Source organism: Hippopotamus amphibius, chromosome 3 (genome assembly GCF_030028045.1).
Source record: "Hippopotamus amphibius kiboko isolate mHipAmp2 chromosome 3, mHipAmp2.hap2, whole genome shotgun sequence".
Classification (NCBI taxonomy): Eukaryota; Metazoa; Chordata; class Mammalia; order Artiodactyla; family Hippopotamidae; genus Hippopotamus; species Hippopotamus amphibius.
This window is the reverse complement of record NC_080188.1, coordinates 30,500,505-30,516,704: the sequence shown is the minus strand read 5'-3', so window position 1 is coordinate 30,516,704 and position 16,200 is coordinate 30,500,505. Positions and strand designations below refer to the sequence as shown.

The window sequence follows — 16,200 nt, the reverse complement described above, 5'->3', positions numbered from 1 at the left end:
ATAAGGGCTAGCTATGCTCAGGGGTTGACATTAAAAAATTTATATATCAACAATATGCTCTATAATGAATACTTTTTTAAAAACATAGAATATTTAAAATAAGAAAATCATTGGTTTTCTTGGTATAATCTTTTAATAAACCAGCACAAACAAACCCAATACCTTTCACTATCTGCCATTCTAAAATATTCACTAATTAACTTACAGGCATATTTCTAAGTCACTGGAAGTAAGTATGAATAATTAAAATCTATCATGGGTCTTTAAAACACAGCAACTTTGCCCTGGGAGTGATGCTGAGGTCCTCCCTTCTGGGTGACACTGATTTCTGCCACAGAGAACACCATGCTCCCAGATTCAGGATTCCTTGCAACAAAGACCACAATGGTGCGGGGACTACAGTTGTACCCATTAGACACTCTGTAATATACAGCAGCATTCTAAACCACATTTTAAAATACCCTTATAAACACTATTCTCCTTAAAGAATTATTTCTTTTATTGTTGATATTTATATAATTAAAATTTTGAAAGCACATTTAGAGCTTTGAAATCTAGCAAACAATAAATATATTGTACAACTGCATACTATAAAACTATCAAATTTTATGCATAGTGCTCATACCTGGTTTTCTCTTGCCACTGTAGCCAGATCATCTTGCAATCTTCTGTTTTCCTTAAAAGACATTTCCTTAGATCTTCCTACTTCATCAAGTTCCTTGTGAGCTGCATCAAGCTGGCGCCGCAGGCTGCTTATTTCACGGTCCCGATTAATCAATGTTTCCTTTAGGTGGCTGTTACATGGGTGGTATAGCAATAATAAAGAAAGCTTTTTGGAAAATTTAATTCATTTAAAAGAAAACTTTTGTACTCTGAATTATGTATACTAAGAATGCAAGAAATTACAATTACTCAACCTATGGAGAAAATATTTGCAAATAATGCAACTGACAAGGGGATAATTTCCAAAATATATAAACAGCTCATACAACTCAGTAACAAAAAACAAACAACTCAATCAAAAAATGAACTGAAGACCTAAAGAGACATTTCTCCAAAGAAGAAATGCAGATGGCCAACAGGCACACGAAAAGATGTTAGACATCGTTAATTATTAGAGAAATGAAAATCGCAACTACAATGAAGTACCACCTCACACCAGTCAGAATGGCCATCATTAAAAAGTCTATAAATAATAAATGTTGGAGAGAGTGTGGAGAAAAGGGAGCCCTCTTACACTGTTGGTGTGAATGTAGATTGGTACAACCACTATAGAAAACAGTATGGAGCTTCCTCAAAAGACTAATAAGAGAATTACCATGTGATCCAGCAATCCCAATCCTGGGCATATACCCAGACAAAAGTATAATTTGAAAAGATACATGCACTCCTATGTTCACAGCAGCACTATTTACAATAGCCAAGACATGGAAGTAACCTAAATATCCACTGACAGATGAATTGATAAAGAAGCTGTGGTAATATATACAACGGAATACTACTCAGCCATTAAAAAGAATGAAGTAAAGTCATTTGCAGCAACATGGATGCAACTAGAGATTATCATACCAAGTGAAGTAAGTCAGAAAGAGAAAGACAAATACCATATGATATCACGTATATGTGGAATCTGAAATATGACACAAATGAACATGTCTATGAAACAGAAACAGACTCACAGACACAGACTGTGGTTGCCAAGGGGGGGTGGGGGAGGGTAGGACTGGGAGTTTGGGATTAGCAGATGCAAACTAGTATATGCAGAATGGATAACCAACAAGGTCCTACTGTAGAGCACAGGGAACTATATTCAACATCCTATAATAAACCATAATGGAAGATAATATGATAAAGAGCATATACATATACATGTATAACTGAGTCACTGCTGTACAGCAGAAATTAACACAACACTGTAAATCAACTACACTTCAATAAAACAGAAAAAAGGGAATTACAACTACTGCATTAAGGTACTGATTAATTAGGTGAAGCAGATATTGTGGATCTCTACCAATCATTATGTGCAAATGAAGTCATAAAATAAATTTATTGATTCCAAAAGTCAAGTAAAAACAGAAGATTTTCAAGTGTTAGGAGCAGAATATAAATGATTTAATTGGCAAATGTTTATTTATTGTTTAAGTCCCCACTAATTATATAATATGTAAGGGTATATAAAATAAATACAATTAGTGACTTTTGTCTTAAAGTAGAGAGAATAGACATAAAATGTAAAATCTTGTAACAATGTTCAAAAAGATTTAGATGGGGAGTAAATTCAACACTGGCTACTAAGGTAATCTAAATTTTAATGATTAGGGCCTACACAGGGTAATCAGGGTAGAAATAAGGAGCAAGTAGGTATGTAAAAGAATAATTAATAAGACATAATTGTTTAGATATGGGTGACAGAGAAAGAAAGAAAGTTAAAGAGGATAACACCTCCATGCAGGAGACTGAGAAAATGATAACTGCCATTGGTAAAAACAGGAAAAGTAAAAAAAGAAATTTTCCTATTGTCAGATTGCTACTCAAATAGATAAAGCTGTATTCACTGAAAATTTCTAAAAAAACTGGATGCCATTCCATTGATTACTTACTTCATAGAAGATTCATACTCTGACACTGCTATCTTCATCTGAGTAATAGCTTTTTCCTATAGAAATTATAAAAATATGTAAGATTCTAAACCATTCATATAGAAATGTCTTCATCTGAATTATTACAATTTACCACAATTATATAGTTTAAATCCAATTATATAAATTATGTTATAAAAGAAAGCTCCAAGTAAACATATTTCCAAGTATCAATTATATTCCACATATTGGCATATTTTTACCCATTGTAAGAATTTCAATTGTTTGAGTTTGCTGTAAACACATATGATAAAACTGTATTCTTGAAATAGAACTTTTAAAGATTCAAATTATTGGTATAAAATGAAATTTAAACATATTAGAAGATATGGCCTTGGGTTTTAGGAACTTGTACACAGGCAATAAGAACTGTGTATCTGAAACAGAATAAAATAAGCTTTTCTGTTCAGATGCTGGATAACATTACAGTCACATACTTTATTAGCTAGGTTTTCATGCAAGTTTGCAATCTTTTCTGTCTTCTCATCCACAGTCTCCTGAAGAATGTCTTTTTCTTTATCAATAACACCAATGGTCTTTTTCATTACATGAGCCTCTTCATTCTGTGAAGTCATCTTGAGGTGTAGTTTACCTATAAATGAAAAGAAATGTTTGTTAGACTAAGTAAATTAGGATTAGCAAAAACAGAATTTAAGAACAGTTACCTATTTTTTCCTCCAGTATTTTAACTTGTGCTTGGGCTGATTCAAGTTCACTTCTTTTCATGGAAAGTCGGTGCTGATAGTCCTCAAGTGACCGCTGTAGCTGCTCATTTACTAGCCTAAAGAGTCAGTGGACAGAAACAAATGGTATTCTTTATCTCTGATATAAATAATTTTTTAAAAATGAAAGATCTTAAAAAATATTTTTCTTATTTTTAAAGTTTCTTTTCTTATTTTAAAGCTCTTCCAGTATAATCAATGGCATTATATTATATATATATATTATTCCTTTCTTCAAAATGGTTCCATCTTCCTCAAAACAATACAGTGTAAAATCAAATTAACTGCATGCATTTTTCCTAGCAACTTGCTAGTATTTTTAAAGCTTTTCTCAGTTTCCTAGTATCAACCCTCTTTCTCTTAAAATCTATTTCCAACAGTCAAGGCAAAGGAAAGTCTTGTTTTTACAGAATGGCCTGGCACTTCAAGATCCTGACCATCCTGACCAGTGAGCTTTTAATTCTGCTTCTTATTCTGAATTTTCTGAGGTAGTCAACTGGAGGTCACAGTAAACAGGGAAACAGGCATTTACTGTAGTGCAATGAGGATTTAAGACTAAAGATTGGTTTCAGGGATCAAAAAAAAAAAGGACACACAGTAGAAATAAAGACAATTTCAGATGAATCTTACTGATTAGTAAGATTAATTTTTTTCAAAAGTAACAAGAATTTGCTCTCATGTCATCTAGGGTCTTTGGAAGCTTTCAGTCCTGACCTAGGAATTCTCAGCCTGGCCTTGCTGGAAAAACATGGCTCTCACGTTAGGCTATTTATTGGGAAATTCCACAGGCTCCTTTTAGGGTTCTTTGAAGATAAGATGAAAGAAGATACTAAAGGTGGCTTAGTTTAGAACTGCCTAGTAGGGAGGAGGTTGGATTCTGAAACCACTAGTAAGATGGGACATCTCCCACAGAAATGAATAAGTTTTACAGGAAATATGGAGATATTCTGAAACACAAAAGACATGACCCTAACTGCTCTAACAGCAAGTGGATGATGACCCAGAAGCAGGGAGGGAAGTCAAGGTGAGGCTGACTTCTTCAGAACTGCACAACCAAACAGAACCAAGTCAAAAAGACTCTAGGTTCAAGCAATTTTACTTAATAAAAATCATCTGTGAAGCCCAGGTGACTCACTGTATTCAAGCTGCTTGTAAAAGCTACAGCTGTTACTCTGAGGGATATAACTATAGGGAGTGGAGAAAAAAGAAAGCTAATATTCATTGTACTGATAATTTACAAACATTAGCTCTTTTATTCCTAGGACAGTTCCACAATTAGAACATTATCTCAATTGCACAGAAACAAATAACTAATAACTTGTTCAAGATGGCAAAGCTATTAAAGAAAAGAAAATATGTAAATCCAGTTTAGTCTAACCTGATATCAGTGTTTTTCCACTACATCACATTGCCTACTACGAAGAACACAGGACATCTTCCATGTGGAAGGAAAAATGTCTGCCAGTAAGCTATAAAGAATCCTTTCAAAAATGGAACGGCTCTCAGAAATTCTAAGTAGAAATGTAAAGATTTCTTTACATCTAAGTTCATTAGCAGGGTTAATTCCTAATGAAAGTAGGGTTGATAAATGAAGGCAGAATAACATCTTGATTGATTACATATATATAAAGGAGGCCCTTAGTGAATCTTAAAAATAGCTTTGCCTTTTCATATTCTAGTGTAGACAGGCAAGGGAATAATATTCCATACAGACCTTGGAAGTAACCTTCTGACAGAAGGATTGCTGCTAAGATAAAGGTCTTCTTAATGAAAGAACTGAGGTATAAAGTTCATAGGAAAGAATAGTTAAGTGACATATTATTTGTCATCATGGTGTTTGGAAAGGAAAATTTGAGAACCTTTTGAGAATTAAGTTGCTAGGAAAATTGAGCCAATTTCTTAGCTTCAAAAGTGCTATAAGCAAAGCAAAAGGAAGAGATGACTTCCCACCAGAGAGTGAAGCAATAAAACTTAGAATCAAAATTCTAGCTCTCTACTTACCAGCCATGTGGCTGGAAGAGGACCATCTCTCTGAGCCTCAAATTCCTCAGCTGTATTACAGTGCATGGAAGTATTCATGTTTTCATCTTAGGGGGCAAAAGTAATTACTTCTCTTCATGATGGAGTATATTTTAAACAAAGACAACATCTTAAAGGGTCCTTTATTCATAAGAAGTGTTCAAGTTGTAAAATGGAGCTGAAGCTCCATCTAAAAAGGTACGTTTGGAATTTTAAAGGCCTCTTATAGGAAAGAGAGACTGATATGGTATCCCTGTTTTATTTCACATGTCTCTAAGACTCTACGGTTATGACCCACCACTAACTGAGAAAGTATAATCTTTTGATGACCAGGGAGGGGAAAAGGGATCAAAACTGGCTTTTCTTTCACATTTCTGCAAAGGGATGATGATTTATACCTGGTGGCCCTCGGTCCTTTCTAAGTCCAGTTCCATGAGTTCAGGTGTCCTTACTTAAGTCCCTGGCTCCTCTTCCTGTCTTTCCAGAAAAAAATTTTAGGCATGCCTAGAAGATAATTCTTAGGCATCCTAAGGAATCTATGAGCCTTACCTAAAATGGTTCTCAATTCCCTTAACAAATAAATACTTCTCAAAGGAGACCAGTTATATTTGGTTTTCTGAATATACAAACATACTCTACTATAAAAATTGATACTTATTGCCATAATAATAACTCTAACTAGAGCCTATGGGCTCTTTCCAGAGAAAACCTGGTAATGCATTTATTTGATCCTGGATAAGTATATAACCCTGTGGTTTTAAAAAAGGTACACAGAATAACTAAAAGCTAAGGTGAAATGAAAACAGTCTAAGGGTATTTTCAGCTGCAGGAATCTAAATGTTTAGAGCCTCATAGCTAGCAGTGGTGAGGATTAAGGCTATTGTCCTCTGCTGAGGCACCCAACAGACTAGACCAAAGATTCTCTATTTGGATAATTAGAGACTGTGCTTGACAGAGAAAAGACTGTTTGGTGGCACTGAAATTTGATGAAAAATGCCTTTCCCTCAGGAAGGGAAAGAGAAAATGGGCCCACCAGGTGGATAAAAAGAAATATACGCTTGGGGCTTCCTAGGTGGCGCAGTGGTTGAGAATCCATCTGCCAGTGCAAGGAACATGGGTTCGATTCCTGCTCCAGGAAGATCCCACATGCTGTGGAGCAACTAAGCCTGTGCGCTACAACTACTGAGCCTGTGCTTTAGAGCCCGTGCACCACAACAATTGAGCCCAGGTGCCTAGAGACTGCGCTCCGCAACAAGAGAAGCCATAGCAATGAGGAGCCCGCACACCACAACGAAGAGTAGCCCCCACTCACTGCAACTAAAAAGAAAGCTCACGCACAGCAAAAAAGACCCAACACAGCCAATAAAATAAATAAATAAATAAATAAATAAATTTATTAAAAAAAAAGAAAGCAATATACACTTCATCTATCTGAGTATCAGCTTCTTAAATGTCTTCATGCCAAGGGAAACAGGGCTTGATGTGATTAAAGGGACAGCAAGATCTCTATTAAACATATCGAAAGTGGCATGAGGTTTGGATAAGATGACTTTATTTGTATACAATGCTTGGTATTATGTTTGTACTGGGTTCAGCTCTGGATTTGGACTTGATGGCTTGAACTCATGGTTCTAATGTTTACTGATATATACTAATATGCAGAATGTGACTGACACACTTTCCTCAGAGACAAGTCAGATTTTTCTGTGAGAGCAAAACAAAGTTAGGAAATCCTGCAATCCCCGCAAGTGATACAAGGTAAATAGAAAATTCTCCACAACTCATTCCTATAACACAGTGACTGAATTATTCCTAGGTGAGGGAAGTAGCAGACTGAGTAAGAGAAAAGGGTATTAGTATAGGAAAGAAAATGCTAAAGGAGTTGCAGGATAGGGAATCCAAGGGAGGGCACTGAAAGTTCTGTCTTATAAGACTGGAAACGGCATCCTGTGAGGGAAGGAAAGGGGAGTTGTAGCTACAGTCTGAAGGAAAAACCAAAATGGACTAAATACAGCTCCAATCAGCTGGACACAAAATGGAAAAGGGTAGACTAGTAATTCTGAGTGATAGAAATATACCATGGTATTGTACTTTGGAGCTGAACATAGACATGAACCAGAAGGAGAGAGGCCATTCCATTCAGGTAGGTCTCCTTCATAGGATGTATGTAGCGTCTTGCAAGGAAAAGAAAAGAGGGGGTGGGGGGGAAGAAGCTTCTACTTTAGTTCCTCCTAAATAGTATTCCTTAATTAAACAGACACAGCCAGCTCTTGGTCTCATCACATTGTCTGATTTTGTGTAACAAATGTTTCCTAAATCTGGCCACTGTTCTCCAAGCTCATTGCCACTGTTTTACTCCAGACACACTGCCTCCATTGTCTGTCATAAGTCTCTTAAGAATCAAAATCCACCTTCCCTATTTTTGCCAAAGTTCACTTCCTAAGAGGCATGTTAGGAAGTCACCCTCTTGGTTAAAAATTTGTTTGTTCTCCATGTTTATAAGGTAAAATCCAGACACTCTTGGTTATCACACCAAATTCTTTATAACCTGACTCCAACCTGTAGATACAGCCTATTTGGGCCATATCGACCTTCTTACCATTTTTCAGACTCTGTATATAAATAGTCTCATTTTTCATTTCTTTGAAAGAAGAATGAGAAGAACAAAGACACAGGTAGCAAAAAACTGTAATTTTCAGCAATTCTACACTATGGAGTACAAATAATCTGAAGTACAGGCATATCTTGGAGATATTGTGGGTTGGGTTCTAGACCACCACAATAAAGAGAATATGGCAATAAAAGGAGTCACGTGAAGTTTTTGGTTTCCCAGGGCATATAAAAGTTATGTTTAAGACTCACAAACATAGAAAACAAACTTATGGTTACCAAAGCGGGAGGGAGGAAGAAGTAAATTAGGAATTTGGGATTAGCAGATACAAACTACTATATATAAAACAGATAAACAACAAGGTCCTACTGTATAGCACAAAGAATTATAATCAATATCTTGTAATAAACCATATGGAAAGAATATGAAAAAGAATATATATATGCACATATATATAAATGAATTACTTTGCTGTACACCAGAAACTAACAAGCATTGTAAATCATCTATACTTCAATAAAAAAATTAAATTAAAAACTCAAAGCCATTGGGGCTTCCTAGGTGGCACAGTGGTTAAGAACCTGCCTGCCAATGCAGGGGACACGGGTTCGATCCCTGCTCCAGGAAGATCCCACATGCCGCGAAGCAACTAAGCCCGTGCGCCACAACTATTGAGCCTGTGCTTTAGAGCCCGTCAGCCACAACTACTGAGCCCATGTGCTGCAACTACTGAAGCCCACGCGCCTAGAGCCTGTGCTCCGCAACGAGAGAAGCCATGGCAATGAGGAGCCCACGCACCACAACGAAGAGTAGCCCCCACTCACTGCAACTAAAGAAAGCCCATGCAGAGCAAAAAAAGACCCAACACAGCCAATAAGAGAAATAAATAAATTTATAAAAAACAAAACAAAACTCAAAGCCATTAAAAAAATGGGTAAATAAAAATAAAAGTTATGTTTATACTATACTGTAGTCTATTAAGTGTGCAATAGCATTATGTCTGAAAAAATAATGCACATACCTTAATTAAACAACTTTATTTCTAAAAAATACTAACCATTATCTGAGCCTTTAGTGAGTTACAGTAATAGTCAAAGCTCACTGATCACAGACTATAACAAATATAATAATAATCAAAAAGTTTAAAATATTGCAAGAATTACCAAAATGTGACACAGAAACACAGAAGTGAGCAAATGCTGTTGGAAGTATGGCACCAATAAACTTGTTTGATGCAGGACTGCCAAAAACCTTCAATTTATAAAAAACACATCTGCAAAGTTCAATAATTTGAAGCACAATATAACAAAGTATGCCTATATCTATTAGGGAGATTTTTGAAGGAGGTAGGTACAAAAATTTGCCTGCTCTTAAAGTCATTAAAAGTACAGATACTCAAAACCTACCCAGATTCATTCAGTGAATAAGAACCTCCAGAGATCAGTCCCTAAATCCACACTTTACAAAAGCTCCCCAAGTGATTCTGCTGCAAGGCCAATTTTGAGAACAAAGGCATAGTCCAAAATGCCACCATTATAAACCTTATACTGTACAGCAACAAGCTCATTCCCAGAAGTGAAATAATAAAACTTTCAATAAACTTACCTAAGTGAGTTCATCTCTGTTTTCTGATGAGATGAGTCACCAGTCACATGGCTAAGTTTCTGAGTTTGGAGTTTTACTTTTTTCTCTAAAGACTCTATTGTTTCTTTCATTATTAACATTTTAGACTTTAATTCACAGTTTTCGTTTTCAAGCTATAATTAAATTTTAAAAATTAATAGGTATATGTCTCAGTTTCTTTTCCTTAAGCACTCTTTAATAATATTTCTGGAAGAAAACTAAGGAAATAAATTAGATTTATTTAAAAATACTTTAAAAGTCAAGTGTATACTTTAGGTTCTAGATGCCAGAATAGGCAAACACATTTATCTCTCCTCTTCAATATCACTGAAATCAAAGAAAAGATACCAGAGAAAGAAAGGCAAGAAAGCAAGAAAAGAATATATCCACAACAGCAATGAAACAGGAAGGGAAACCACTAGCAGGCCAAAATTTTGAGAAGTTTCTAAAAAAAAAAAAAAAAAAAAGATATGACTGAATTGAAGAAAAATCAGAGCAGAAAATACTGTAACCCAAACACAAAATGGACAAGACTCATACGAAGAACCTGTAACATTTCCTTGAAGAGCATAACACACAAGCTGACAATGTAAAGAGACACTATTTTTCCAAATGGGAACACAATATTGGATATGGATTAAAATTTCCTGAAATAATTGTAAATTCAATAAGATTTCAGTAAGAATCCTAACAAAACCTTTTCAAAATTAGATGGGTGACCTAGATTTCATTCTAAAATTCATTTAGGAAAAGAGAAAGTTAAGGAAAAGAAACAGTAAAAATTGGGGGGCTGGGGTGGGAAGCATGCAGCTAGACTTGCTTTATGAGATATCAAAACAAATTAAAAAGCTACTGTAATTAAAACAGTATGGATTTCACATATGGACAAGCAAATACAACACAGATGTAAATTTAGAAAAGGTAGCATTTTAAGAAAGTGGGAAAAGAATAAACTCTTTAAAAACAGAGTTGGGGTAGCCACTCATTGGAGACAAAGAATTAGCCAGATTTCTATTTTATTTTACATGCAAAAATAAATTCTAGATGGAATAATGATCCATATATAAAATTCAAAACCAAGAAATATTAGTGATAAATTTAAGTTTTTCGGTTGAAACTGTAGACTGACCACACACATTTTTATCTCCCTTTCCTCTGGAAACAGTGCTAAAATGACAGTAAAGAAATAAGAAGGTTACATGCTCATAAGGACAGAGAGAAAAAGAGAGAAAAGAAGGATGAAAGAGGGACTTCAAAAACTTGTGGAAGACAAAGAGTAGATAGAATAGTGGTTCAGAGTGGAAGAAAGATACGATCTAAAGCAGATTCTGAAATGGTACAAATCTCAACCAGTTTGCAAGGCAGAAACAGAGACACAGAGGTAGAGAACAAACATATGGACACCAAGTGGAGAAAGTGGGGGGGGGGGTGGGTGGGATGAACTGGGAGATTGGTATTGCCATATATATATACATTACTAATAAGAAAAAAAACATCAAATGGTACACTTTAAATATATGCAGTTTATTGTATGTCAAGTGTATCTCAATAAAAGTTCTCAAAGAAAAAAAAAACCAGATTCTGAACCTAGGAACTAATGACCTTTGAGGCCAGATAATTCTTTGTTGTGGGGGGCTGTCCTGTGCATTGTAGGATGTTTAGCAGTATCCCTGCTCTCTGCTTACTAGATATAAGAAGTACTTTTCCCCCTAACTGTGACAGACAAAAATTCACCAGATATTGCCAAATATCTCTTAGGAGGCAGAACTGACCCCAGTTGAAAATCAAGGACCTAAAATGACCACAGTAGGGAATACCAACGAGTGGCCAGCTGACTTACCCTGAAGAAGCTCAACACATGGAGGCATGAAGTAATGGGGTGGGGTCACGAGGAGAACTGAACAAGGAGATTGGCTGAAAGTCTGTATACTGGGAAACATACCCCAGTTAACTCTTTCTAGAATGTTCTCTTGGAAATCAAAAATATATACAAAATCAGTAGAAGGGCTAAAAGACAGAGTTGAGGCAATCTCCCAGAAAGTAGAATAAAAAGTCAAAGAGAAAATAAAGGAGAAAGGATAAGAACATCAGATCTCTTTAGGAAGTCTAAAACCAACAAATAAACGTTCTAGAGAGAGAAAATAGAAGAGTATAATAAATTACCAAAGAAACTGAAAACACAAGATAAAGAGAAGATCCTAAATCCTTTCAGAAATAAAAACATGTCATGTACAGAGGACTTGGGAACAGAATAGCATCAGATATCTCAAAGAAAATTGAAAGACCAATGGAGGACACTATTCAAAATTTTTAGTGAAAATAATTTCCCATTCTAGATTGCCATATGCCTAAGCTGAATCATAAATTATGAAAGTTGAATAAAGACATTTTCAGACAGAGTACCAAAAAAATTTCCTTCCATGTATTCTTTTCCAGGAAACTGCTGGAGAAGGTGCTATACCAGAACGAAGGAACAAACAGAGAAGAAAACATGAGGTTCAACACAGGCGAGGGGGACAGGGAAAAGTCTTATGAGCATGACAGGTCTGGAGAGACACAGTCTATAACGAAGCAAGATAGAAAGCTCAAAAAGGGAGGTGTTCAGGGGGAAAAAGACCAGAACTGATAGATTTGAAAACTCAAAAAATACAGAAATATTGCATGTGGCAGAGATGGAGTTCTTGATAAAAATTAGCAATAAAAACAAAAAAGTAACAAAACCCAAAATGAAACAAAACAAGAGCAATTATTAACTCCAGGAAAATAGTCTACAAGAAAAAAGACAAGCGTACTACTGTCCCACTTGGCTGAGCCATAAACCACAAGAAGTCTTGGTAATATAAACAATACTAAAGTGAGCAAAATACGTAATTAAACTGTTAAGGAAATGGGGGAAGAAAAGGGAAGTGCTAATCCATCAGCTACCATCACGGAGACTCACTAAATAACCTCAAACCAATAAAGACTAAATAGCACAAGCACATTATTTAGGAAGAGGGAGGTAAACACCAGGAAAGAGTTAAAGAGTTGTCGATAGTAATTTGCAGGATACGGAGGTGGGAAAGGAAAAAAAAATTTTTTTGCACTAAAAATCTTCCAGAATTCTTATACAAAAAAGGGTACATCTATGGTATAAAAATCAAAAACATGAACATTTGTGTACCCATCACCTGGCTTAAAAAATATTACCTGAACCTTTGAAATTACTGTGAGCAGTCTCCAATCGCATCCCCTAACTCCTGTCCACAGTAACCACTATCCTGAGTTTTATGTTTCTCACTTCTTGCTTTTCCTTAGCACACCACACTTGTGACTCTCCAAACAATATACCATTAGTTTTTGAACTCTACACAAGCAGAATCATACTACATGTTTTCTTCAACATCATATTTGTAAGATTCATGCATGCTGATGTTTGTAGCTATTACTCATTCATTTTTGCTGCTCTGTGACATTCCATTGTATGACATACCACTGTTTATCTTCCTCACAACTGACATCTAGATTGTTTTCTTTTTTCTGTCAGAGAGTAAACATTTTAGGTTTTATGAGGCTTGTGGTCCTTTGCCACTACTCTACTGTAACACGGAAACAGCCAAAGGCCATGTATTAACAAATGAGAATGGCTATGTTCCAATAAAAACTTTACTACAAAAACAGACTGGAGACCAGATTTGGTCTGGGAGCCATTGTTTACTGACTTTGATCCAGGGTTCACATCTAGAAATGGATCTGCTGGCTAATAGAGTACGCCTTTGCAAACCTAACAATGCCAATTATTCTCCAAAGAGGTATCAGTTTGCACTACCAAAAGCTTCACATACTCATTAATAATACTAGCTACAGCTTGTTAATTTTTGATGATCTGATGGATGTGAAATGATTTTGCTTTGGTTTTAATTGGTATTTCCCCATTATTGAGGTAGAACATCTTTTTATATTTATTAACCATTTATAATTTCTTCTGCCATGAGTGTCAATTCGCAGCTTCTGTTGAGTTTTTTTTTTTTTTTTAGGTTAAATGTACAGCAAGTTGTTCTCTCAATTAGTGGCTTGTCTTTTCAATTTACAGCTATTTGATAAACAAAAATGTTCTTCTCAGTGTGGTCCTATTTATCTATGTTTTCTTTAAAGGAATAAACTTATTTGTGTCTTATTTAGGAGCAAACACTCTGGCACCAGACACCTGCTAGCCGTGTGATCTTGGGCAAGCTTCCCCTCTGTATCAGTCTCCCTATCTGTGAAATAAGGATAATATTAGCATTTACTTCTTATGGTTGCCATAAGAATTTGAATTACATATATGAATATATATAAAATGTTGAGAAAACTACCTAACACACAGTAAATGCTATATAAACAACTGCTATTATTATTTTGCCAAGGTAAAAAAGATTTTCTTTTGTATTTTCTTTTAAAATTTATAGTTATTTCTTAAACCTTCAAGGCTGCAAGTAACCTTGAACTGACTTCTGGGTCTGGTATATCTTAGGTAGGATCCAATTCCTTTTTAATATACACATATATGAACAGTCAACTGTCCCAGAAACAATAAATTACTGAATAATCCTTTTACCCCACTGATATGAGTCCTCTGTATATCAAATTTCCATAATTTGTGGGTTTGCTCTCTACTGGGTTTTATCACTCTCTTAATCCCTGAGCACTACCACAGTATCTTAATTACTGACTCTAAAGCCTTCATATCTAGTAGGACAAGTTCCACACCATGTTCTTCTTTAAAATTTCTTTGTGATTCCTGGCTCTTTGCTTCTATGTAAATTTTAAAATCTATTGTCAATGTTCTCACACACACCACCCCGCCCCCCCCATCTTCTTGGGATTTCAGCTGAAACTACATCAACTCTACAGATGAATTTGGGAAGAATTTACATTCTTTTTATAAACATAATATCTGTCACCTTTTTAATAAACCTGATGTATCTCTCCACTTACTTAGGTCTTCCTTAATGTCTTTTAATAAAGCTGCAAAATGTTTTCTATTAAGATCCTGCAAAATTATGCATAGGTATCTTGTATTATTTATTGCTACAAAAATGGTATGATTTTCTTTTTATCTATCTTGCTTGGTATTTGTCATACTACTGGAATTCACTGTGCATTCTGAATCAGAGGATTCCTGTGTTTTCTAAAATACCCAGAGAAGTATCAGTTATTATTAATTCAAATACAGCCTCTCCCATATTCTATTATATTCTCCTAGAATTTTGACTAAGTAAATGTTGTACCTTCTCACTTTATTCTCTAAGGCTTTAACTTATTTTATATTTTCTATCTCCTAGTCTCTTTCCAATGACTTCTAGTACTTCAGATATATTTTCCAGTTCATTAATTTTTGCTTTCAGATTCTGGGCAGGCTAGAGCGACAGGGACCCTTCTACCTAAAATAACTAAAAATTTGGGCAAAATATATGAAACAATGATTTTCAAGACACTGGGCATCAGGCAATGATGGATAGTGACCCCTGAGAGACGAAACAAGTGAGATGAGCCTTATGACTGTTCCAACTTATTGCCTGAAAAATTTCCATGCTATGGCACAGGGGAAGAAATCCATCTGATCCTGGTGATTCCCCTAAGTTCAGAATATAGGACTGAGAGTCAAGGGAAGCCAAAGCAGTTAGAACTTGCAGGGCAGATACTGGAGAAGAACTGCACAGAGTCAGAGCTCCAGAAACGGTGCCCCCTGAGTTCAGCTGTGTAGAGCTCAGCTCACAGAAAACTACCCAAGGCCAGGGAAAGAACCATCAAAGAGTACTGAGGGCTCATGCAGGGCTAGGAATAGTTTCTTTTCCCATTGGTCATTTGAAAACCTCACAATTCATGAGGCAACAGGTAGCAAGCCTACTCAAAAAGATTTGGTCTCAATGGTAAAACAAAATTAGTCCAAAACTAAATGCTACTCTAGTCCCACCTAACTAAGCTTAAAGGCAAAACCAAAAAGTATCAATCTACCTCCATCTGACTTAACTGTATCCCAGAACAAACTTCAACAGTGTTTCTAGGAATACAAATTCTCCAGCAAGCAAGAAAATAAAATTCACAATGTCTGACATTCAATCTAATGTTATCAGGCATGCAAAGAAACAGAAAAATACAACCTAAGAGGAAGAGGAAAAAAAATCAACTGGTCCAAAGTTGATAGAAACAGATGACAGAATAAGTAGATAAATAAAAACAGTGGAGACACGGAAAAGGAAACTAGCCAAAACGAAGCACAGAGTGAAAAAAAAGACTATCAGAATACATATTAATTTGTTAAAAAACCCTATCTCTAGTGAGAGCAATAAGGAATGAAATGATTTTCACTTTTTACTCTAAGTCTGTATTACATGATATTTTAACAAGAGCAAAACAACAATAATCACAGCTAACACTTAGAGTGTTTGCGACATGCCAGTGACTATTCTAAGTTCTTGATAGGTATTAACATTTAATTTTCACAAAAACTCTAAGAAGTAAATATTAGCACCATTTCTGTCTTAGAAATAAAGAAATTAAGGGATGAAAAGTTTAACAAACTTGCCCACATATAATAAGTAACAGAGATGGATTTGAATCC

General features: G+C 35.4%; 1 protein-coding gene across 6 annotated transcripts in view; it reads right to left on the bottom strand.

The window, feature by feature from the left end:
• Positions 1–16,200, bottom strand: part of CEP135 (centrosomal protein 135) — a 68,524-nt gene that overhangs the window by 16,309 nt on the left and 36,015 nt on the right. For all 6 annotated transcript variants that reach the window (XR_009052820.1, XR_009052819.1, XR_009052821.1 and 3 more), the window contains 5 exons: positions 9,600–9,751; positions 3,308–3,423; positions 3,080–3,234; positions 2,604–2,659; positions 626–794 (listed from right to left, as the gene is read on the bottom strand). Coding sequence is in view for 3 of the 6 variants with exons in the window: in XM_057729322.1 (XP_057585305.1) it covers positions 626–794; positions 2,604–2,659; positions 3,080–3,234; positions 3,308–3,423; positions 9,600–9,751 (648 nt within the window). In the remaining 3 variants the exon portion in view is untranslated. The remainder of the gene's footprint in view (positions 1–625; positions 795–2,603; positions 2,660–3,079; positions 3,235–3,307; positions 3,424–9,599; positions 9,752–16,200) is intronic.